This window comes from Galeopterus variegatus, unplaced genomic scaffold (assembly GCF_000696425.1).
Source record: "Galeopterus variegatus unplaced genomic scaffold, G_variegatus-3.0.2 Scaffold465, whole genome shotgun sequence".
Taxonomy (NCBI): domain Eukaryota; kingdom Metazoa; phylum Chordata; class Mammalia; order Dermoptera; family Cynocephalidae; genus Galeopterus; species Galeopterus variegatus.
Window position 1 is genome coordinate 676,279 of NW_007726576.1, and position 26,123 is coordinate 702,401.

At 41.6% G+C, this 26,123-nt stretch overlaps 1 protein-coding gene across 1 annotated transcript in view; it reads right to left on the minus strand.

Annotated features, from left to right (window-relative positions):
• Positions 1-26,123, minus strand: part of PARP4 (poly (ADP-ribose) polymerase family, member 4) — a 118,858-nt gene that overhangs the window by 75,185 nt on the left and 17,550 nt on the right. Inside the window, exons 9-14 of the mRNA XM_008569095.1 lie at positions 19,032-19,192; positions 14,621-14,758; positions 12,975-13,070; positions 9,720-9,903; positions 9,325-9,481; positions 7,957-8,081 (exon numbers count right to left, since the gene is read on the minus strand). Coding sequence (XP_008567317.1) covers positions 7,957-8,081; positions 9,325-9,481; positions 9,720-9,903; positions 12,975-13,070; positions 14,621-14,758; positions 19,032-19,192 — 861 coding nt within the window. The remainder of the gene's footprint in view (positions 1-7,956; positions 8,082-9,324; positions 9,482-9,719; positions 9,904-12,974; positions 13,071-14,620; positions 14,759-19,031; positions 19,193-26,123) is intronic.

The window sequence follows — 26,123 nt, forward strand, 5'->3', positions numbered from 1 at the left end:
AAATTGTATATATTTATGGAGTACAGTGTGATATTTAGGTACATTTATACAGTGTGCAATGATTATATCAGGGGAGTTAGCATATCTATCTCCTCAAGCATCTGGCATCTCTTTGTGTTGGAAACATTCAGAATCACCTCAATTAACCACTTGAAGTGATACAGTAATTTGTCATTGACTGTAGTCTCCCTATATTGCTATAGAACAGTAGATCTTGTGTTTCCCATCTCTCTACTGCTTTGTTTCTGTTGACTACCTTCTTCCTACACCGCCCCCGGCACCAGTCTCTAGTAACCACTATTCTACTCTCTACTTCCGTGAGATCAATTTTTTCAGCTTTCACATGAGTGAGAACATTCATTATTTCTCTTTCTGTGCCTGGCTTATTTCATGTACAATAATTTTCTCCAAGCTCATCCATGCTGCTGCAAATGGCAGAATTTCATTCTTTTTTTATGGCTGAGTAGTATTCCATTGTGTATATATACCACATTTTCTTTATCCAGTCATCCATTGATGGACATTTAGGTTAGTTCTGAATCTTGGCTACTGTAAAGAGAGCCGAGATAAACATGGGAGTGCAGGTATCCTTTTGACTTGTTGATTTCCTTTCCTTTGTATATATACCTATGGCTGGATCGTATCTGTGGTTGAGAAACCTCCGTACTGTTTTTGATAATGGCTGTGCTAATTTACATTCCCACCAACAATGTATAAAAGTTCCCCTTTCTCCACATCCTTGTCAGCATTTGTTACTTTCTGTCTTTTTGATAATAGTCATTCTAAGTGGGGTAAAATGATAGCTTATTGTGGTTTTGGTTTGCACTTTTCTGGTAATTAGTGACGTTGAGCACTTTTCCACATACCTATTGACCATTCACATGTCTTCTTTCAAGAAATGTCTATTCAGTTCCCTTGCACATTTTTAATCAAAAAAAAATTTTTTTTTACTATTGGGCTGTTTGAATTCCTCGTATATTCTGGATATGAATCCCTTTCATAGTTTGCAAATATTTTCTCCCATTCTGCAGGTTGTGTCTCCACTTTGTTGATTTTTTCCTTTGCTGTGCAGAAGTTTTAGTTTGATATAATCCCATTTCTTTATTTTTGCTTCTGTTGCCTGTGCTTTGGGGGTCTTGTTCATAAAGTTTTTGCCTAGTCCTATGTCTTGAAGCATTTCCCCTATGTTTTCTTCTACAAGTTTTATATTTTTGTGTCTAACATTTAAGTCTTTAATCCATTTTGAGTTGACTTTGGTATATGGTGAGAGACAGGTGTCCAGTTTCATTCTTCTGCATATGGATCTCCAGTTTTCCCAGCACCATTTATTAAAGAGACTGTCCTTTCCCCAATGTATGTTCTTCGCTCTTTTGTCAAAATTCAATTGGCTGTAGGTACATGGAATTATTTCTGGAGTCTATATTCTGTTCCACTGGTCTATGTGTGTGTTTTTGTGCCAATACCATGCTGTTTTGACTATTATAGATTTGTAGTGTAACTTGAAGTCAGGGAGTATGATGCCTCCTGCTTTGTTCTTTTTGCTCAAGATTGCTTTGGTTATTTGGGGTCTTTTGTTGTTCCATGTAAATTTTTGGATTGTTTTTTTCTATTTCAGTGAAGCATGTCATTGGTAGTTTGATGGGGATTGCACTGAATCTGTAGATTGCTTTGGGTAGTATGGCCATTTTGACAATATTGATTCTTCCAATCCATGAACATGGGATGTCTTCCCATCTTTTGTGTGTCTTCTTTAATTTCTTTAATCAGTGTTTTACATTTTTCCTCGCAGGAATCTTTCACTTCCTTGGTTAAATTTATTCCTAGGTATTTTATTCCATTTTTTTGTTGCTATTGTAAATGGGATTGTTGTCTTGATTTCTTTTCCTGATAGTTTGTTGTTGATGTGTAGAAATGCTACTGATTTTTGTATGTTGGTTTTATATCCTGCCACTGTACTGAATTTATTCATCAGGTCTAGGAGTTTTTAGGTTTCTCTCTATATAAAATCATATCATCTGCAAACAGGGACAATTTGACTTCCTCCTTTGCAATTTGGATGCACTTTGTTGCTTTCTCTTGCCTAATTGCTCTGGCTAAGACTTCCAGTACTATGTTTAGTAAAAGTGATGAGAATGGGCATCCTTGTCTTGTTCCAGTTCTTAAAAAAAAACAAAAAAACAAAAAAACTTTCAGCTTTTCCCTGTTAGCTGTGGGTTTGTCATATATGGCCTTTATTATATGTACATACCTTCTATACCTAATTTGTTGAGAGTGTTTGTCATTAAGTGATGTGGAATTTTATTGAATGCTTTTTCTGCATCTATCAGGCTGATCATATGGTTTTTCTCTTTCATTCTATTGATGTGATGTATTACGCTTACTGATTTTCATATGTTGAATTATCCTTGCACCCCAGGGATAAATCCCACTTGAGCATGGTGTATAATCTTTTCGATGTGCTGTTGGATACGTTTTGCTAGTATTTTGTTGAGGATTTTTACATCTATGTTCATTAGGGATGTTGGCCTGTAGTTTTCTTTTTGTTCTTTGTTGTGTCCTTACATGGTTTTGTTAAAAAGGTAATGCTGGCCTCATAGTATGAGTGTGGAAGGATTCCATCCACTTCAATTTTTTGAAATAGTTTAAGAAGTATTGGTATTTTGGTATTACTTCTTTAAATGTTTGGTAGAATTCAGCAGTAAAGCTGTCCAATCCTGGGCTTTTCCTTGTTGGGAGACTTTTTATTGCTGATTGAATCTCGTTACTCATTATTAGTCTGTTCAGGCTTTCTATTTCTATTGGGTCAGTGTTGGCAGGTCATATGTGTCCAGGATTTTTTCCATTTCCTCTACATTTTCTAATTTATTGCTTATAGTCATAATTGTCTCAGATGATCCTTTGAATTTCAGTGGTATCAGCTGTAATGTCTCCTTTTGCATTTATGATATTATTTATTTGGGTCTTTTATCTTTTTTTCTTGGTTAGTATAGCTAATGGTTTGTCAATTTTGTTTATCTTCTCAAAAGAACCAACTTGTTGTTTGATCTTTTGTATTGTATTTTTAGTCTCAATTTCATTTATTTCTGCTCTGAGTTTTATTATTTATTTCTACTTATTTTGGACTTGGTTGGTTCTCTCTTTGCTAGGTTGTTTATTTGAACTCATTCTATTTTTTGATGTAGGCACTTGTTGCTATAAACTTTCCTCTTAATAGTGCCTTGGCTGTGTCCCGTAGGTTTTGGTATCTTTTGTTTCTGTCTTCACTTATTCAAGAAATGTTTTGATTTCCTTCTTAATCTCTTCTATGACCCACTGGTCCTTCAAGAGCATGTCATTTAATTTCCATGTATTTGTGCATTTTTGAAAGCTCCTCTTGTTATTAAGATCTAGATCTATTCCATTATGGTCAGAAAACATACTTGATATGATTTTGAACTTGTTGAGACTTATTTTGCGGCCCACAATATGGTCAATTCTGGAAAATGTTCCATGTGCAGATGAAAAGAGTATGTATTCTGCAGCTATTGGATGAAATGCTCTGCAAATATCTGTTAGGTCCAGCTGGTGTATGGTGCCCTTTAAGTCCAATGTTTTGTTGTTGATTTTCTGTCTCGATGATTTGTCTAACACTGAGATTGGGATGTTATTGTCCCCAACTATTACTGTGTTAGTGTCTATCTCTCCATTTACATCTGATAATATTTATTTTATATACCTGGGTGCTCCACTGTTAGGTGCATATATATTTGTTTTTTGGGGTTTTTTTTTGATGGCTAGCCATGGTGCGTAAATTTTTATAATTGTTATATCCTCTTGCTGTATTGATCTCTTTATCATTCTATAATGCCCTTCCTTTCTCTTAGTACAGATTTTGATTTAAAGTCTGTTTTATCTGAGATAAGTATAGCTACTTCTGCTTGCTTTTGTTTTCCATTTGCATGGAATACCTCATTCCATTCCTTGACTTTCAGTCTATGTGTGTTTTTGTAAGTAGGGTATGTTTCTTATTGGCAGTATATGGATGGGTCATGTTTTTTTTCTTTTTTAATCTATTAGGCCAGTCTATGTCTTTTAATTAGGGCATTTAATCCATTTACATTCAAGGTTATCATTGATATGTGAAGTCTTGCTCCTGACATTTTGTTGGTGACTGTTTTGTATTCTTTGTTCCTTTCTTTCTCTTTTATTGTTTATCCTTGTGGTTTGATATTTTCCTGTATTGATAAGGTTTGATTCCTTCATCTTTCTAATTTGTGTATCTACTCTACTAGTAATTTTATATTTTCAGGTGTTTTCATGATGTTTGCTGTACTTTCTCTTCTAGATGGAGCCCCCTAATCATTTTTTTTTTGTGGGGCTGGTCTGGTGGTGATGAATTCCCTGAATTTTTTCTTCTCTTAGAAAGACTATTTCTCCTTCATTTTGGAAGGATAGCATTGCTGGATATAATATTCTTGGCTGGCAGTTTTTTTTTTTTCAGTACTTTGAATATACCATCCCATTCTCTCCTAGCCTGTAGGGTTTCAGCTGAGAAGTCTGCTGTTAGTCTAATGATAATTTCCTTATAAGTGACTTGATGTTTTTCTCTTGCTGTTTTTAGAATTCTCTCTTTGTCTTTAACTTTGGATAGTTTGACTACAATGTGGCTTGGAGTGGGCCCTTTTGGGTTGAATTTATTTGAGGACCTCTGAGCTTCCAGTATTTGGAAATTCATATATTTCCTAAGACTGGGGAAGTTTTCAGCTATTATTTCATTAAATAGGTTTTCAGTATCTTTTTCGTTTTCTTCTCTTTCTGGAATGCCCATAATTAGAATATTTCCTCACTTATAACATAGATCCTATAGGCTTTGTTCGTTCTTTTTTTTTGTCTTCCTGTGTTATTTCAAAACTGCTATCTTCCAGATCAGAAATTCTTTCTTCTGCTTAATCTAGTCTGTTGTTGAGACTCTCAGATGTTATTTTTTATTTTGTTCAATGAATTCTTTAATTCCAAGATTTGATTTTTTAAATGATATTTATCTCTGTTGAATTTCTCATTCAGATCAAGAATTATTTTTCATGATTTTGTTGAATTGTTTGTTTATATACTCTTGTATCTCAGTGAGTTTCCTTAAGATTATTAATTTGAATTCCTTTTCTGGTAAAACAGCAATTTCTGACTCTTTGGGATCAGTTACTGAAGTATTATTGCGTTTCTTTGATTGTGTCATGTTACCTTGTTTTTTTCATATTTCTTGTTACCCTGCATTGATATCTGTGCATCTGGTAGAACACTCCCCTCTTTGAGTTTTGTAGAGTGGCTTGTGTGGGGAAAGACTTTCACCTGCAAGTGTATTCTAGGGTGTTGATCAGCAGCTGGTCTGCCAAGGGTCAGGCTACTGAGCCACTTCTTGGATAGTGGGCAAGGTCTCTAGGCAGGCCTGCAGAGGGAGCTCAGCCAGCCACTTCTCAGGTGGTGGGCAAGGCTGAATGTGGGGCTGCAGAGAGCAGGTCTGGCCAATAGCTTTTTGGGTAGTGGATGAGGCTGCTAGGTAGGCCTGCAGAGAGGGGGCCCAGGCAGCTACTTCTCAGAGGGTGGGTGAGGCCATGAGGTGGGGCTTCAGAGAGGGTTTGTCCAGCCAGCAGCTTCACGGGTGGTGGGTGAGGCCGCTGGGTGGAACTGCTGAGGATGAACTGCCTGGCTGCTTCTCTGGAAAGGCGCAGCAGTTTGATGCAATCTTTAGTGTTAGGAGTCAATGATGAGGTCGAACTTTAGAAAACCAATTCAGTTTTGGAAAATCAAAAACTTTCCAAGCTCCACCACCACATCTGGCTGCCTACCTGCATGTGCACCCCTGAATTCTACCTTCTGTCCCAGGACCTTGGATGAACGAGCTGCGGGCTCCTGGCTGCAGTCACAGCACCAGAGCACTACAGCTCACCGTCCTGTCTACAGTAGGACACAGCTCCAGTTACTCCCCACTCTCCTGGATCATCAGTTTTTCTCTCCCACACCAGCTTACACATATTATTCTTACATCTTAAAAGAAAAAAGAAAAAAACTCAGCCTCACTTCTCTTCAGCTACTGTCCCACTTTCTCTCTTCTGTCTCCCAATTCTTTCCTCCCATTCTCTCTCTAACTCACTCTAACCAGGCTTTCGCCCTCACCTCTCCATTAAAAAGATGATGGTCAAGGTCACTGGTGATCTGGTCATTGCTAAATTCAATGACCAGGTCTCAGTTTTTATTTTACTGCATCTATCAGCAGCTGTTTTTACTCCTTCTTCTTCACCTTTCAGAGCACCTGGTTTCCTTCGTGCATCTCAATGGCTGCTCCCCTCAGTCTCCCTGGCAGATTCAGCCTCATCCCCCTGGATGGTCTTCATCCCCCTCTACGTTGATCTTCTCTTCTCTCTCTACACTAATTCTCTTGATGATTTAATATGCGCTCATAATTTTAAATGGTATCTGAATGCTGTTGATTCCCCATTCATAAACCCAGCCTGGGTCTCTTCCCTGAACTTAGATTCATATGTCTAACTGCCTCCCTGGCCTTCCATCCATGTCCAATGTGGACATCTTACCTTAATGTCGCCACAGAGGAACTCCTGACTGTCCCCCCAACGCAGCCTCCCATCCCCTTCCCCATTTCAGTGAGTGCAAAAGCGGTCCTTCTAGTTGCTCAGGGTAAGAACCTTGGAGTCACCCATGATTGCTGTCTTTTTCTTATGTTCCCTCCCAAGCAGCAAATTATACTGGTTCTACCTTCGTTCCTTTGCCCAAATCCATCATTCCCTACATCCCCACTGCTAACACTAAGGCCCACTGCCATCACCCTTAACTGAAATCCTTGGCAATCTCCTATGCTTGGTGCTGTGGAGTGCCTCCACAGGTCCCCTTCACGACCGAAGCTGCTGGGAGTGTCACCGTTTCTGAGTCCCTCCCTGGAAACCGTCCTCAGCCAAGGTTGTGATCCCTCCCTGGGGGCATCCCATATCCAGTGGTTGGTCTCTGTGGGGGTACAAAGCCTGGTCTCCTTGACTTGATTTAGAGCACTTCTGATGGCTACCCCAGCTCAGCACTCCTTCTGAGATCGTCTGAGGACTCTGCTGTGTCCACCTCACAGCTCAATGATTCCCTCTGCCAGGTCCTGCCTCCCTCACTCCCTTACAGGTGTTGTTCCCAAGGGGACTTCCCAACAAGCTTCCTGAAAACAAATTTCCATCTAGAGTCTGTTTTCCAGGGAACTTAACGTATTATGTCTCCTCACTGGTCCTCTTCAGACTGTTCTCAACAGGTGGCCATCCTGTTAAAACACAGGTCTAATTGTATTGCTCCTCTGCTAAACATCTAGAGGCTTCTGTGTCACCCAGAGTTAAGGACAGCATGTCCTGTGTCCTGATGTGAGCCTCCCCACAACTTCTCAACCCAGTCTCCTCCCACTCTCCCCCTTTGCAATCTGCCCAGCTACAGTGGCCTCCTTGATGTATATGAGGTTCCCACCTCAGGGCCTTTACATGTGCTTTTTCTCTGCCAGGAATAAGCATCCCCCAGATGTCCACACAGTTAGTCCCTTACTTCCTCAGGTCTGTACTAGGTGTCGCCTTCTCAGTGAGGCTTTCCTTGGCCATCCTGTCTACAGGTTCAAACTCCTCTTCCTGTGCAGCTCCTGTCCCCTCCTACTTTGATTTTTCTATCACCATCTAACATTATGTACTTTACTCATTTATCATGTTTGTTGCCTATTCCCCCAATACAACATAGGCTCCATAAGAACAGAGCTTTTGAATTGTCATTGCTGGATGCCCGGAACCCAGAACAGTCCCTGGCATGGATGTGGTGCTCAATAAATATGTGTTGAATAAATGAATTTTAGAAATGTACAAGTTTTGTTAGTTCTTGCAACTGCAATCAAATTCTCATTTATTATTTACATCTGTTTAGTTTAAGCATTGTAAAACAACAAAAACATACCTGGGCTACAAAGTCTATTATTTCTCCCTTGATGTGAACATCCTCAAGAGGAACCAAATTCCCAGAGGTATCCTGAAGGCCGGACTTGATGCTGCTGGAAGGCTTGGTGTCTGGTAACTGGTAATCTACACGTTGAAAATGGTAACGTTAGCTTTTAAAGCCATCCCTGCACTATTTTTAACTTGATCTTTATTCCTTCTCCATCCCTTCATATACTACATTTTAGAAAAAAATGGACAAATAGCATTTTATGATTTTCAATAGCCAATTCTGAAAAGTAAGTGAATCCACATGAGAAAAATGGGGGGAGCATTCTCAGATACTTCTGCCTTTTTAATCTAGAGGCTTTGAGGTGTCATCTTGAGAACCTAGAATCATGTTATTACTTGAAAGACATACACACAAATACACAGAGGTCTTAAAATTATCTCAAAAGTGTAGCTAAATCATGAGTCCAGCTTCCTGCATTCCCTGGCTTGTGATGTTGGTCAGTCTATTATTTATTGTGCCACAAAGGCATTTTGGAACAATATGAAACTAGTCTAAGAAAAACAAAATCAAACTCCTACTACAGCATATTGAGAAATGTTCACTTCCTCTATTAAGTGGTACAAAAAACTAAATATGGTTAGAAATAAAAATATATACTGTCTTGCCAGATATTTCATTTAATGACTCCCAGAGAAAAAAATGGAATTATCTCCTTAAACATACATGAACTCATATAGTTCTGATAAAAATAATTAGATCACAGTGAAAAATGTTAATGTGTCTTTACAGTCCTATTAATTAATGATATCGTAGTTGGAAGCTCCCATCCTCACGTGCACTTGTACTTACTACTACAAATACACAAGACACACATTACAGTTCCAGAGAACCTTCACTTTTCTCATTTAATCCTATAGCAACACTGTGACACAGACATTGCTCTCATTCCCGTCTGGGAGAAGGTGAAATTCAGGAAGGTTATAAGCGTTGTCCGAGATTACACAGCCTCAGCAGCAAGGTTGATGCTCAAACCTGAGCTTCCTGACTCTAAAGCTGTGTCTTCTTTCTACTCTACCCATGCCCTTAGTACTTTTTGCATTCTGATGTCTTAAAATGGTTCCACGTTTTTTAGTATTGGCTGTCCCCGAGCACAAGCTCAACTTAGGTATGTTAATGAAGTAACATGGAATTTTGAGATTACTTAAAAACCAGGACACTTGAAAAAGGTTATGTATGCAAAATAAAAAAGAAAATGAAATATTTATGTCTGAGGTCATAGATACAGATACCAAATATGAATATAAATTCCACTGAAAATAGAACTTTGAATTCTATAAATATTACTACACAAAACAGAATTCAAGAAAATTGTCTTACCTTCAACCTTTGAAAAATTTGAAAACTCAGGTCTGTATTCCTCTAATTCAGTATTATCACAAGGATGAAAGTCCTTTATTTGATCTCCAGGCAAGCAAAATTTAATAATATATTTCATTTTAACCTGATTGGTTTTATATACAACAAATTCATCATCCTAGGGTAAACAGAAATTAATAGGTGGTTAAAACACCACAACCACAAGCCTTTATTGGCAGATGCTCCCATAAAAGCAGAATTTCATATTTTCTAATTTAGAAAATATTGAACTCGAGCAGTAGAAATATACAATAATTATTTAAACTTAAGCATATTTAATAAAAGCAGGAACAAAAAACTGAGGCTGTTCTTTGGTCACTGAGGACCCTCTTTGCCTGTTTCTCGATATAAAATACCTCAAAGTCCGTGGTGACAGAGTCTGCTTCTGAAACTCCGTGCACACTGTCATAGCCCGGTGGTGCTTCAATTAAGGAAAAGTCTTTCTTATAAAAGTCCTTACACTTTCCGAGGGCCACGTCACAAATGACCAGGAGTCTGGTGCCATCTATCTCTCCTGGGTGTGAGTACTTAATACTCGTACTGCATGTGAAAAGAAATGAGCACATATTTATAACAGTTACTTAAAATTTTTACATAACAAACGTATTTTGTTTAGTTTGCCTTAGTTGTGCCAGGCAGTGCTCAAAGCACTTTATGCCCAGGGAGACATTAATTCTACTGTTCACCCAAATCTTTGTAAGCTACTAAAATATACACATTTTGCTACAGAAAACACCGGAGTAGTGAAAGAGAGGGGGGAAAAAAAACCCTACTTTATTAATTAGGAGAAAATAGATTTAATTCTCTGCAGTAAAGCTCTGAAAGAAAATTAAATGTGAATGAGAAGCAGCTGGAGGGAAAGACAGACATTACATTCTCACACGCCTTTTTTTTTTTTTTCTTTTTTTCCTTTTTTTAAAAAAAAGATGACCGGTAAGGGGCTCTTGTCCCTTGACTTGGTGTTGTCAGCACCACACTCTCCCAAGTGAGCCACGGGCCAGCCCTTCTCAAACGCCTTCTGAATGCGCACAGAAAAACACTAATTTCAAATGACACCCAGATAAGAAATGCTTTAATAAAGCAACTCTTGCTATTAGGGTTACAGAATAGGATGCACCTTTGGGGCAACATTTTTAGGACACATCTTTGTTTTTTCTTAAAAGATCAAGACCAAAATGTAAGATGTTGCTGGAGAACGCTTCTTTGTTCCACCCCCTAAGGCTTGCGCTTTAAAAAAAAAAAACTATTTCCTTCATTCTTCCCACAAACCTCCCCTCTTTCCCTGTCATCGTGCCCAACCCTGACTTTGCCCTCAGTCTCTGTCCCTGTCCAGCTCCGTCCTTTCCCGCCATGCTCCCGACAGGATTCCAGCGACCGCCTCTTACTCTGTACTGATCCCTGCACCAGGCAGCGTGCTCTACTCAGCTTCTCCACTGCAGCCCTCTACTGGAAATCCCCGAGGACTTCGCCTGTGTCGAAATCAACTGAATGCCAACCTATTTAAAAATATGTTGTAACGTCTAAAAATTTTTACTTTGAAATATTTTATTCATAGCAAAGGGCATTTATAATGTAAATGTTTAAAGAATAATAAGACAACGCTTACATAGCTACTGCCTTGCTTAAGCAGCAGAACACCAACAATATTTCCAGACCACCCCCCAGCATCACCTTCTCCCCCACCCAGAGGTTATCCAATCACTGCCTTGATTTCGTGTAAATTATTTTCTTTCTTTTGTAGTATTGATGCATAGGTATGTGCCCCTCAACAATGTAATGTTTAGTTTTGATTGTTTTTGAACTATGCATATACGTACGATCATACAGTACTTTTTGTTCCACTAGATTGCTAAGGCTCCTCCATTAGACATGTGTAGCTGCAGTCCAGTTGTTTAAACTGCAGAACAGAACTCCATGTTGGACTCCACCCAAATTTACAGATCCATTTCACTGTCGATGGACCATCAACATCATTTCCAGGGCTCTGTGTTCTTAATCATTCTTGTACACAAATCCTGTACATGTGCACTAGAACTTTTCTAGGGTAGTGATCTCAACCCTGGAGGCACACTAAAATCACCAGGGCGCTTAGAAGGTACTGATAACCAAGCCTGCCCCTAAGAGATCCTGATTTAACTGGTCTGGGGTGAAATCAGCACCAGCAGTGTTTATTAGCTCCACAGGCGATTCCAATGTGCAGCCAAGTGAGAACCACTGCTTCCTGGTTCATAGGTCAATAAACAGGGTTCCACCAGATGATACCAGAACTTTCTCAAGAGGGTTTATCAATTCATACTCTTACCAGCAGTGTTTGAGAGTTCAGATTGTTTGAGTGACTCACCGACATCTAGAGATACTAAAATTATTTTTTATCTTTGTCAATCAGATAGGTGTTAAATGGTATCTCATTATGGTTCAATTTGCATGTTCTTCATTACTAATCTTCTTTTCAAATGTTACTGTCCATGTATGTGTCCCCTTCTATTAGGTTCCCATTCATGTCTTTTGCCCGTTTGCTTATAAGGTTATTAAGAAAAATGATTCGTAGGAACTCTTTAAATATTCTAGATAACTATCCTTTGTCCTGGGCCTGAATCCGAGCTCCATCATTTAACTAGTTCTGTGACCTCAGGCAAGTTACTTAACTTCCTGAGTCTGTTTCCTTTTGATAAAATGATGTCCCGATACCAACTGTGAGGTTGACAGACAATGTACATCAAGCACCTCGCCTGGCACGTAGGTCAGATGCGCATTCAATACGTTGTGACTATAATGAGGGGCAGATTTAAATATTAACAAGGATACTGAAGATGAAATAGTCTTCCAGGCATATCGAGGTCATATGTAGGAGATAAACTGTTCAGAGGAGAAAGACTGACTAGAAAGGCTGAGTCCTACCTATGTCCTATTTCAGCTGCATGACCCAAGGCAAGATGCCCACCCTTGCTGTCCCTCCGTGCCCCCATCTGTGATATGGGGATAGTAACAGGACTCACATCAGGGGGTGGTTATCAGGATTTGGTGAGAAAACACATGTAAAAGCTCTTAGAAGAGTAAAATCACTAAGATGATTTCAAATATAATTTTCCCAAATATTCACCACAAAAGACATGTTTCTGCAGTAAACAGATGGTTCCCAACTTACGATGGTCTGAACTACGATTTCTCGACTTTACGATCAAGCAAAAGTGATGAGCATCTAGTAGAGTCAGTGCTTTGCACACCCACACAAACTTCTCTTCTTCCCTTTCAGCCCAGTATTCAATCAACATGAGACATTCAACACTTTACTACAAAGTACGCTGTGTTAGATGACTTTGCCCCTGTAAGCTGATGTTAGTGCTCTGAGCACATTTAAGCTTGGCTAGGCTAAGCTGTGATATTTGGTAAGACAGGCATTAAACTCATTTTCAACTTGTAGTATTTTCATCTTGTGATAGGTTTATCGAGACATAAACCCATCGTAAGTTGAGGAGCATCTGCACTCAGAAAACTATTACTTTAAAAAATCTGTTTCTTGGGTGAGAAACTCCCTCACCAGGGAAAGACAGAAGAAAACACAGAGCAAGTACTCAGTAATGATTCCTTCATCAAGGATAGAACATACTAACCTGAGTGAATCACTGAAATAAATCCCACTGCCAAGATTTCCAACATCTGTTCTTTGCATACCACGATCTTCAACTACTCTGGGTAAAAGCAACCCTCTAAAAAGAAAGGGCATTATAATGATTTTCTAGAAAAAAGGAATCTTTTAGTATTGCCTCGTAGTTCTAGCCGAGACAGGTGCTATTTAAAAAGCATGAAATGAAAAGAAAAATACATTTCATAGTAATCCCCCAGAGGAGCTCCAGGAGCCGTTAAAATGTCACAAGCTATGGCCAGTTTGTCATCACTGTCCTGACCGTCCTGGGCTGCAAGCCATACTTCCTGCCTCCTCCAAGGTGAGGCCTCAGTGCTCAGCAGGATGAGCTGTGTGCCTGACTGAGTCAGCGTCTGTCCCTTGCTCAGGAAATGATGCAGGTCCTGCTGTATTCAGCATTCAGAGAACTCTTGAAGTCAAAACAAAACTGCAGTTATCTCTGGGAAGGCGGGTAAAGGGAGACTTCTACCTTTTAGTATACAAACATCTATTGTTTGAATTTTGTATTAGGGGATTGAATTAATTTTACAAAATGGCTTTTGGGTTTTGGTCCTACTCAGGCCATTCCCAAAATAATCTTTTGATTATTTAAAAAAACATTCTCCCATTTTTCATTTAGTACTTTCATGGCTTCATTTTAAATATTTAAATGTTTGCTCTATCTGGAGCGTAAGCAGCTCATCACGCATTTATTCCTACGTGGAGTACTGAAAAAGTTTTCTTTCTTTCACAGAGATAAAAGCTACTTCTAGCATATCCTAAATCTTCTATGTTTTTTAGTTTATTTCTTCTCAGTTTTGAGTCTGTATTTATTTATTCTGTTGATTAATCTATTTATCATCTATTTATGATCATCTCACTGTTTCATTAGTATAGTTTTATAACATGTTTTAATGTCTGATTGGTTAATCCTCCCTCATAATTCTTTAAGAATTATCCTGGTAAAAAAATTTTATAAAATTTTTTATAAAAATGTGCTGTAGAATCAGCTTTTTATACCTTAAAAAAATCTTATCGGTATAGCACTAAATTTATAGATTAATTCAAGGAAAACTGGCATCCTTCTGACTAATGCAACTTGTCTTCTGGGTCCCTAAGAGAAGTGTAAAGGTTTTTTCCAGATGTATCATATACATTTCTTTCTAAGTTTCTTCTTAAGCACTTAATGAATCTAAATTTACTCATATTTTCCCCTGCCCCTGTGACTTTAGTTTCAGCCCTAATATTAAGTGGTTATTCAAAGCAAATGGAAAATTAGACTAACGTTTTGAATAAAAAATACACACTATCTGGGCACTCAAATCTCTAGACCTTTAAGTATTGGGCTGTCCCTAGATTAGATACACATGGAAGAGTCATGAAATATAGAATCACTTTTCTTCATAAGACACGTCATCAAAAAGCAGTTCATACTCATGTACTACACTTTAAAAAATACATAATTTAAATGACATACTTAAAGTGTATAATTTTCTCCAGAATGCAATAAGTTGGCTGATTTTAACTGAAAAGATCTACACTGTATAGAAAAAAGTAGGAAAAAAAAAAAAAAAGCAAAATATTTCACATTTGTGAGACTGAAAATTTTGAAAAATAAAGATGTTTTACTCTTACCGGGACAAGATTCCTACAATGTTTCGTACAGGAGATCCATGCAACAAAGGCCTCACATTGCCAAGTTTACTCAAAAACTCTGTGGTTTCATTCATTCTGCCAACTCTAAATATCTGCAAGATTTCCACGGGACTTTTACTGTAAGAATTAGAAGAAAAACATTGAGATTACATAATTGGAAGCAAAACAAAAAATCATTATTAGCAGAAGAAATCCTGAAATAACCCAGATGTCCATTATCAGGGAACTGATTCAATGAATCACAGGACAATATATCTTGCAAATATTATGCAGCTATTAAAAAAAAAAATCATATTCCTTGTACTGGACAGCTGCCAAAAAAAATAAATCACATTCTCAAAAAAATAAATAAGGATATGATGTAAACCTTACAGTAAAAGATAAAAATTAAAAGTAAGTTATAAAACTTTATGCATAGTATGATCCAATCTTGTCAAATATAAAATATATAGAATACAGTTTCATTCATAGATTTTATATAAGTGAATGAACCCATTCAATCTGTTTTCATATATGTATGTGGAATGAAACTGTATATGTAAATGAAATGAATAAATGAGGGTACTTCAGAAAGTTCATGAAAAGGGCCGGCCCGGTGGTGCACTGCTACAGTGCGCCGCTTGGGAGTGTGGCGGCGCTCCCGCCGAGGGTTCGGATCCCACATACAGACCGGCTGCTCACTGGCTGAGCGAGGTGCGGGCGCAACACCGAGGGTTGCGATCCCGTTGCTGGTCCCGGTCCGGTACAGGCGCGACACTGAGGGTTGCGATCCGTTGCCGGTCACGAAAAAAGACAAAAAGGAAAAAAAAAAAAAAGAAAGAAAGTTCATGAAAAGATTTATATTATCTTCTACTTTTCCATGAAGTACTCTCATATACACAGTTTCATTATGCGCATATATGTCACCTATACATATACAGTTTCATTTCATTATATATATATGAAAACAGATTGAATGGGTTCATCCAGTCACGTGTGCATTCATTCAACAAATGTCATCTTTGCCAAATACTACATTACGCCAGGCATTGGACACAACATAACATGGTCTCTGTGGGCCTGCCCGTGGCTCACTCGGGAGAGTGCAGTGCTGATAACACCAAGGCCCCGGGTTCGGAGGATCCCTATATAGGGATGGCCGGTTTGCTCACTGGCTCAGTGTGGTGCTGACAACACCAAGTCAAGGGTTGAGATCCCCTTACCGGTCATCTTAAAAAAAAAAACAAAAAAACAAAAAAACATGGTCTCTGGCTGCATGGAGCTCACATTCTAATAAGAAAGACAAAAATTAAGAAATTACCAAATACCTTAATTTAAGTGGTACTAAGGAAACCAACCAGGTTCAGAGAGGAGGTGGTCAAGAAAGGCCTCTCTTGGGAGGTAACATTTATTGGAATATGACATGATACAATGTATATTTTAAAATCTAACTGGATATCATGGGAAGGTAGGTTGGATGGGGCCGGTGTGGAAAAGAACGTCAGGAAGGATGTTGTGGCAGCAGAGTAGACGGATGCTGTGGACTGGACTAAAGGTGGCAGCAGAGGAAAGAAGCCAGTGAAGGAAAGACGCTTTGGAGGCAGAACGGACAAGTGATGTGATGATGTGGGGATGAGGGTGTGGAGAGTCCACAATGGCTCTGGGGAGCGGGGGCCTGTGATGAGGAGGGAGCGGAGAGACAGGATACTGCTGAGGGCCAGTGCTGTTGGTGTACAACCCCACTGTGACATCAGCTATGGCAGGAGCATGCACTCCCCAGAAATCAGAAAATACTACAAATCAGAGACTTTTATTTCAGAGAACTGGCTTACCAGCACAGTACTGGGTGGGGAGAAGAATCAGTAAGTCAACCTGGGACATGTTCTACACCACAATTTTAGCAGTGATTATATTATCTCTGGGATATCTCTGGGTGGTGAGATTTGGGGTAATAATAACTTTCCTCATATTTGTACATATTTTCTAAATTTTCAGCAAAAAACAAAGATTTTATAATTAGAAAACAATTACCACGAAGAAATCATTATTAGTGAAATGAAACGAAGAAAAATCTAATTTTTCACAGCAGCAGAATCTCTCCCTAGGGAGAGGCCCACTTCTGTTGCACGAATACCTTGGTACTTGGGTGGGTGGAGTTGGTGGCTGAACTGCATCTGGCCTTCCCGTCCCCCCACTCACTCCCCCTGATTCTACCTTCATTGTCACTAGGCTCTTAATTAGTATCAGATGCCAGCAGACACCTAGGGGAGGGTCAAAAGCCAAATCAAAAGAAATCAAAAGATTTGATTATATATAAAATAACATCAGGAAAAGATCTGTGGGAATGGATTTTTAAAAACTCAAGAGACAAAATTCACATAACATAAAATGAAACATTATAAGTGTACAGTTCAGGGTATTTAGTTTGTTCAGAATGTGTGACCACCACCTCTATCTAGTTCCAAAACATTATTATTTTTTTTCCTTTTTGTCTTTTTTCGTGACCGGCAACGGATCGCAACCCTCAGTGTCGCGCCCATACCGGACTGGGACCGGCAACGGGATCGCAACCCTCGGTGTTGCGCCCGCACCTCACTCAGCCAGTGAGCGGCCGGTCTGTATGTGGGATCTGAACCCTCGGCGGGAGCGCCGCAGCACTCCCAAGCGCCGCACTGTAGCAGTGCGCCACCGGGCCGGCCCCCAAAACATGTACCGGACCGGGACCGGCAACGGGATCGCAACCCTCGGTGTTGCGCCCGCACCTCACTCAGCCAGTGAGCGGCCGGTCTGTATGTGGGATCTGAACCCTCGGCGGGAGCGCCGCAGCACTCCCAAGCGCCGCACTGTAGCAGTGCGCCACCGGGCCGGCCCCCAAAACATTTTAATCACTCCAAAAGAAAACCCTATACCCATTTAGCAGTCAGTCTCCCTTCCTCCCATGGCACCAGGCAATTTGCTGTCTCTATGGTTTTATCTATTGTAGATATTTCAGATAAATGGAATATATTTCATATATTATATTTCCTATAAATGGAATCATACAATATATGGCTTCTTTCACAAACTAATGTCTTTGAGGTCCACCCATGTTGTAGGACGTATAAGTACTTCACTCCTTTTTTTTAATGGCTCAATAACATACCATGGTAGGTATGTACCACATTTTGTTCCACTGATGGACATTTGGGTTGTTTGCACCTTTTGGCCCTTGTGAATTAATGCTGCCATGAACAATCATGTACACTAATGTTTGGGTACTTGGTTTCAATTCTTTGGGCACACAAGGGGGATGGCAATTACTGGGTCATATAGTGGCTCTATGTTCAATTTGTTGCGGAATTGCCAAACAGCAGCTGCACTGTTTTTCATTCCCATTATTAACGTGTGAGGGTTTCCAGTCTCCCCACATCCTCACCAACAGTTATGATTTTCCATTTGTTAAAAAAACTATAGCTATCTTAGTGGGTGTGAAGTGGTACTGGGAATGGATTTAGAGGATGACTGACCAAGGAAAGCAGAACATACTTTTATATAGGTTCCAATTAGTCCACAACGGAGGAGGGGCTGGGGTCGTTCTAGGGGGGTCATGTAAAACCAGCTCTCAAAAAACCGGCAACAACGACCCCCCGCATCGCCGCCACATTTGCTGATTTCCATGGTGCAAATCCTCCCATTGTGGCTGATTTCAAGCTAGCAATGGTTTAACAATCAGTTCACAAAATTCGTAAAAATTGGACAGTTGGCTCTTATCTGCTGGTGCGCAGCAGCAACACGCCCCTGTGGCTTCTAAGAGTGTGCGAGGCTCGTGAAGGAGAAACCTAGCCCACAAAGAGGAGATCCGAGAAGCCGGGAATGCTGAGAGCAAAGCTGCAGGGCTGAGGACAGCTGCGGTGGAAGGAGCCCCGGGCGCCAGGCCCACCTTGCAGGATGAGCGCCGGGGAGGAAGTGCACCGAGGTTGGGGGCTGCGTAAGCAGCTGCTGCACACATATTCCTGCATGTTTAAATTTTAATTTAAATGGACTTTCCTCTCTAATGCCCTTCAAAACACAAACTCAAACAATTTTGATTTAAAATTTTTAGATTTAATCCTCAACAAGATTAGGCAACCTTGAAATCAGTGTGGAACAGTAGGGAGTGTCTTCAGTACAGAATAGTGGCCCAGGCCCTGTTGTGACACAGAGGAAAGTGACCCATCATCACACTGTAACTATCTTGTTACTGAGGGTTGAATTATCTACGTCGTTATGTTTTTTTTGGGGGGTAGGGGGGCTGGCCGGTAGGGCACAGGGATCCAAACCCTGGACCTTGGTGTTATCACACCATGTAAGTGATCACCACGATGGGCTTTTTAACAGAATCTCCAAGTGCATTACATGACAACAGATCCTAAGATATCTCCTTTATGCTTACCTGCGATTATTCTTCAACACCTCTTTCCTAACCCTGGAAAATTCTTCAGTATTCTGTTCAACATGCTCAATTTTACATCTCAAAGCTTGGTATTTGGCAAGAGATGGTGGGTTGGGTTTGGACAAATTAGTTTCACAGACATTAACCATGTCTCTTATTAGCTGTAGGTGGAAATGATACACAGATGTTAGAATCATCACATACCAAAATTAATATTTATATTACCATGACACTTTCTCAAAAAAATTGGAAAAATCAGTTTCAGTTTTTTCATCAAAGTTTTGATCAATATTTGTTGTTAGTGAGGTATTAAACTTAATACTGCTGCATCACTAATAGCACAATATACAGTAATAATAATTCTGTACATTAGTACAGCACAATGTTTTTCGGGGGAATAGGAATGATTTTTTCCTATACTTTTTTATTTTGAACAGTGAACACACTTTCTTATAATCTCAAAAATATTATAAAACCATATATGCAAGTAAACCATTATTTTTACAAACGTAAGCAACCCTGAAGCAGTACAATTTCCAGAAGTCTTTCTTTTTCTCCTGTCGCAACATTTGAACCACATGTGGCAGGATGAATGACACACTCAGTTGACAAATTGTTACTGGGCTCTTTACCACAGCTTATGAAACAAAAAGCCAAACCCTCTTCAGTATTTTCTACCCTTAAATAGTTCCATGTAAGTCTTAGGCCACATCATTGCAGTTGAGGTACAAATTCCTAAGAAATGGGATATTAGTTACAAAAAAATCAGACTAGTCCCACTAATATAAACAAAAGTCGAGAAACAAAATCCATAACCTGAAAACATGGATGGGAAACACAAGCAACATGCTCCTTCCCCCCACCTCACATATGGTCACACTGATACTGATGAGATTTGGGGTTTCAAGGTATTTTTCCTTCCTGATTTCATTAAAAGCAAAATAAGAAGCAATGCACTTCTCTAGAATCTTTACAAAACAAAGCAACTATTTTCAAAGTGAGTCATTTTTGTTTAAAAGAACAGTATCAGAAGCAACCTGGAGCCACAGACTTTTAAAAGAACACTCGATGGAAACTGCTGGGAGAGGGTGGGCAGTTGGCTTGCTGCTGTGGTCTTTGGCTAATGGGGCATCAAAATGACATAATCCACAAGACGGCGTCAGCTGCTCACAGCACTTCACCCAGGAATGGATGTCTAGTAGCCCTTGCCAGCTCAGCATAAAAATGGATTATTTTATTGACCACGACAACTTGAGACAGCATCTCAGCTCTGCACATGGAAAGCTTCCTGTTCTCTTTCTCTATTGGTTCTAAGTGCCTCTCCCATCTGTGTGTCTTCAATCTCATGTGCACTAATAAAGCTGAATGCTAAACACTGCAGTGAGTTCATCTTCAAGGGCCTAGAAGCTTTATGAGAACAGAAACCTTTTCTGTTTCTAAAATCAGAGAAGAAAGGTAGCCAGAAAGCTCAGCCTGTGAGATGGTTTGTTTCAAAGGAAGGGTTAACATCTGTGTTCACATCCAGACATGAACTATACCAAAGAGCTCCTCACGGCATGAAATGGGAAGACATTTCACTTAATGTTGCTCAAATCCAACTTTGCCTTTCAGAGGAATCTCTCGGCAGACAAGCCAGCCCTCTACAGCAAGATCCAAGAGAAGTGGAATCACAGTGGCCAGGCCTTTCATCTGGATGGACAACAGTGTGGCCAGGTACCTGTTGCTCCTAAGGGATAAGGTGTTGAGGGAACTACATATGAACTGAGCTTGCTGGGTGGCCGGTGCACTGGAAGGTGGACGTGGCTAGCCAGTCACAGACTGCAGACGCACCGTTAGCCAAAGACCACAGCAGAAGTCAACTGCACCTTCTCCCAGCAGTTTCTATCAAGTGTTCTTTAAAAAGTTTGCTGCTGGGGCCGGCCCGGTGGCGCACTGGATAGTGCGCTGCTTGGGAAGCGCGGCGGCGCTCCCGCCCGAGGGTTCGGATCCCACATACAGACCGGTTCCCGCTCACTGGCTGAGCGAGGCGCGGGAGCAACACCGAGGGTTGCAATCCCGTTGCTGGTCCCGGTCCGGTACGGGGGCAACACTGAGGGTTGCGATCCGTTGCCGGACACGGAAAAAAGACAAAAAAAAAAAAAAAGTTTGCTGCTCCACAAGCAGACACATGCATACGAGAGTGTTGGCAGCTTTCTGATTTTAAACCCTACTACAACACTGTGGCAGGCCCTATGGTTGCAATCCCGTTGCTGGTCCCGGTCCGGTACGGGGGCAACACTGAGGGTTGCGATCCGTTGCCGGACACGGAAAAAAGACAAAAAAAAAAAAAAAGTTTGCTGCTCCACAAGCAGACACATGCATACGAGAGTGTTGGCAGCTTTCTGACATGCTATTTAGCATCTCCGTGAGAAGAACAAACCACTTGACATATTTGCTCTGATAAACAGCATTTTTCTTTTCAACCTTCTGGATAATTTCATGCTCACTAAGAAGAATGTGTGGAATTACTCCAGAGGAGTCCAAGAAACGTACCTCTAGCCAGCTGTTCACATCTTTCTTTTCAAGCTCCACCTGTGAAAATCTGCATTTTGTGGCTTTGAGGCACGGGAAAACATCTACTTGGGAATAAGCTGAGATCGTGAATTGTGTGTTTTTTTTTCACAGCTGGCCAGTATGGGGATCTCAACCAGTGATCTCAGTGTTATAAGACTGTGCTCTAGCCAACTCAGTGAACCTGCCAGCCCTGCGAATGTGTTTTATTTGTGAGCTATGGCAGAAATGCAGATTGACTTAACCTTTCCCTGAAGACAGTCAGGGTGAAGGCACAGCCTTTATGAAGAACAAGGTGACATGGCTCACACAAACATGGTGTCAACCACCAAGTTACTGAAGTTTACATTACTTAACTGCTATGTCCTTCCAAAGTGAGTTAAGACCTCATGCTTCGTCAGAAAAGGACTTGAAGGGAAACTCTTATATGTAAGGTTTACAACTAGCCATAGACAGCCTACAACATGAAATGCACAATCATGTAAAATAAGATATTCTATTACACAGTCACACAATACACACAGCACATTCCGAGTGCATGTGCGTTTGTGTAGAGATGGCACTAAAATTTCTAGCACAGGAATACCTGTTTCCACAATAACTGATGCCCATAAAGATATTTCACAGTCTGAAATCATGGAATTCTAAGAGTTTACATGGGATGTTTAACACAGAACCAGCAATTGGTCCACACAACTCTGAATTATTCACTGTATCTTCAAAGTAGTATGAGCTACTTAAAAGGGAAACTGTAAGGTCTAACAGCACAGGTCTGGGAAGGTGAAAGGGGCATAGACTAAGGCTGCCTGGTAGGTAGGTCAGTGTCCAGGACCTGCTGCCCAGTGAGGAAGCCAGCAGGAAAGCCTGGCTGGGACGGCACCACCTGGGGAGAGGCAGGCACCTGCTGTGTCCACAGGAGGGGGGTCTGGAAGAACCTTCCACACACGTTTCCTCTGGAGGAGGCACTGTGAGTGGTGGCTTTTCAAAAGGCCCTTTGTACTGGTAGCTGTCCTTGGGTTTTGGTGGTTTCAATGGTTGCTGCTGTTTCTTCCAAGAAAAGAGGAGGTGATACACTCCTGTTTCCATCGTCCTTTCTTGCAGTCAATGCCACAGGCAAAAAATGCAGGCACCAAGACACCTGACCAGAGAAGCAGTGACCAGCATTGCACAAAGACCAGGGCTCATGCCAGCACCAGCTTCCACAGGATGCCCCACTTCAAACCAGAGGTTTAGTTCATGTCACAGAAGCACATGCCATGAAGTTACGGTTTCTGATGAACAGATCAGTGTGAAAAATGAAGAGAAGGCTGTATTTCCACAGAAGCAGCTCATCTGGAAAACACCCCAAAGCATCTGATACTGCTTTTTGGATGAAGTTTATCTGGCAGACTCTGATGAACAGGGGAGGCTGGTCTTGATTCAAAAATTAAGATTACTCCCACATTTCCAAGTTTTCAGAGACATTCGGCTTTGGGGGTCTTCATGCTGGGGGGCCTTATCCCTTGCTCACAATCTGTTTAATGGTGTCAAGGAGCTGCAAGCGCCAGGAGGCACAGTGCTCGGGGTGAACGGGGGAGGGCCAGAGCACATCCCTGTCAATAAAGCTTGTTCAGATACATCATTCTTTTAATCCCTACTACAACACTGTGGCAGGCCCTATCATCCTCACTGTACAGCTGAGAAAGTGAGGCTCTGAGAAGTTAAATCAATTGCTCAAGATCCCACAGCGAGGAGGGATAGTGACTGTGATATGATGAAAATATGTATTTGGACTTCGTCCTCCTCTCCTGGCACACAACTCCTAAAATCCTTAGAATCTCCAAAGTGGTAAGAGTCTCTTCATATGCTGACAATGGCTGGCAGCCCCCTAGGTAGCTTCAGGATGGGTCTGGTCGCAGGAAAGCCCAAGACCGGACTGAAGGTTGTGACTTCCAGTCCCACCCACAACCTCCTGAGAGGGGAGAGGGGCTGAAGGTTAATTCGATCACCAGAGGCCAGTGGTTTAATCAATCATGCCTATGTAATGAAGCCTCCATAAAAACCCAAGATGCTGGAGTCTGGACAGCTTCCAGATAGCCAAATACATGGAGATTCCCGGAGGGTGGGCCCAGGGAGGGCATGGAAGCCCCGTGCCCCTCCCCCACACCTCGCGCTATGTGTTTCTTTGTATGTTTTGTAATGCCCTTTATAATAAACTGGTAAACGCAAGTATGGGTTTCCCTGAGTTCTATGAGCCACTAAGCAAATTAATCGAACCCAAGGAAGGGGTTGTGGGAACCCCAATTTATAGCTAGTTGGTTAGAAGTTCTAGAGGCCTGGACTTGTGACTGGCATCTGAGATAGGGGCAGTCCTGGGGACTGAGCCCTCAACCTGGGGGATCTGATGCTCTCCAGGTAGATAGTGTTGGAATTGAATTGGAGGATACCCAGCTAACATCCACTGTGGAATCGATTGCTTGTTTGCTGGTGGAGAGAAATCCCCACACACTTGGTCACAGAAGTTGGTCTTCTGTGATGCTTGTTGTGCATGAGAACAGAGGAAGGAGTGTGTGTTCTTTCCCACTCACACAGTGACTAAATGGGATCTTGGGATCATTAGACTTCAAGTCCAATTCTGCTTTAAAAATTCATTAACTGTGTTCTGTATACCAGGCTCTGTATTAGGTTTGAAAGATACAAAGATGAGTAAGACATGGGTCCCTTCCGTTCATCTATTCATAGGTACTGGAGCTTGGAGGAGGGACCACAGCTCCTGGTGATATGAATTAGGTTTAGTCTATGAGCTTATTGCTTTAGGATCTTTGAGACTGAGGAGCCACTGAAGAGGAGCTCTGGCCTCTCTGCTTCCAAGCATCTTCATGACCTTGGTGTGGGGCGGGCCTTCCTAACTGTAACTCAAATCCACCAGCCAGAAAATAAAAGATTAATGCATTTTTCTATATAAAAGCAAAAAACTTCTATATGGTAGAAACAAAACAAGCCAACCACCAGCAGCACCAACAAAAATTTATCATAAGGAAAATAAGACAAACTGGGAAAATGTTTGCAGCTCATATCACAGACTATGGGCTTACCTCAGATATAAAGAGCTCTTAAAAGTCATGAAGAAAAATATCAAGATCCATAAGAAAAAAGGCAAAGGACATGAACAGACAGTCCACAGAAGAAGAAACATGTCCCTTAATCATTTGGAAAGGTGCTCAGCCTCAGAAGAGTGAGAGGCCATATCTCGTCCATACCACTGGCAGAAGTCTAAGAGTCTGACAAACATGCCTCCGTAAGACTACAGGAAACAGAAACTCTCATCCTTTGATAGTGGGAGGGCAAAATGGTACAAAACTTATGAGGGAATCAGACAATATCTATCAAAATTACAGATGCATTTATCTACTTCTAGGACCCTATGCCAGGGACACCCTGTAAAGTATGAAATGACAGGAATACGAGGTTATTCATTGTGACACTGTTTATGGTAGCAATACCCTGAAACAACAATATCCAAATGTCTGGCGACCTGCCGAGCGGAGGCGGGGAGGGGCGGGGGTGCAGAGGTGCTGCCACCGGGGCGAGCCAGTCGGGAGCGCGTGAGGCGTCGGGAGGCTGAGCCCCGCAGCGAGTCCCCTACGTGCACTCGCCGCCCGCCAGCCACCATGGCGTTTCTCCTGCGCGTGGTGCTCCTCCTGTGCGGAGTCGCCGGCATTAGCAGCCAAGCAGCGCAGCGCCATGTTGGATGCTCTGCTGGTTGAGTGAAGAAAATCCACCGGCATCGCCTGAGCCCCGCACCCGAGAAGGGCACCGCTTCCCCCGGGGAGGGGGACAAAGACTCCCCGCCCCCGGCCCATGAGGATATTGCGTGAAAGGCTCAGCGGCTGCAGCAGGAACCGGACTGGCACCGGGGCGGCAGCAGCAGCGGCAGCAGCAGTACCGCCTCCTCACCCAGTGGCGACAGCAGCGGCGGCGGCAGCTGCGGCCCCTCCTCACCCGAACATCAGGGCCCTCCAGACCCAGGTGCCCCAACATATGGAGCCGAGCGGGAGCCAACGGGCGGCGGCCGCACTCAGACCGGGGACTCCGCGCGCTGCCCCGGATTCTCCTCTGAGTCTGCTGCTCTGTTCATTAGACTGCCCAGTGGAACAGAAGACACTCTGCTCATTTCATCTGATCTGTGGACTGTGAAACCCCCAGCCACAATGAACAAACATCAAAGAAAAGATACCAGAAATACAAAAAATCAAGAAAGTACACCACCATGGGCCGGCCTGTGGCTCACTCGGTAGAGTGCGGTGTTGATAACACCAAGGCCACGGGTTCGGATCCCATATATGGGATGGCCGGTTTGCTCACTGGCTGAGCGTGGTGCTGACAACACCAAGCCAAGTGTTGAGATCCCCTTACCGGTCATCTTTAAAAAAAAAAAAGAAAGTACACCACCAAAAGATAATAAATCTCAAGCTCTAGATCCTATAGAACAAGAAGCCCTTGAAATGACTGACAAGGAATTTTGAGTGATAATTCTAAGGAAACTGAATGAGATACAAGAAA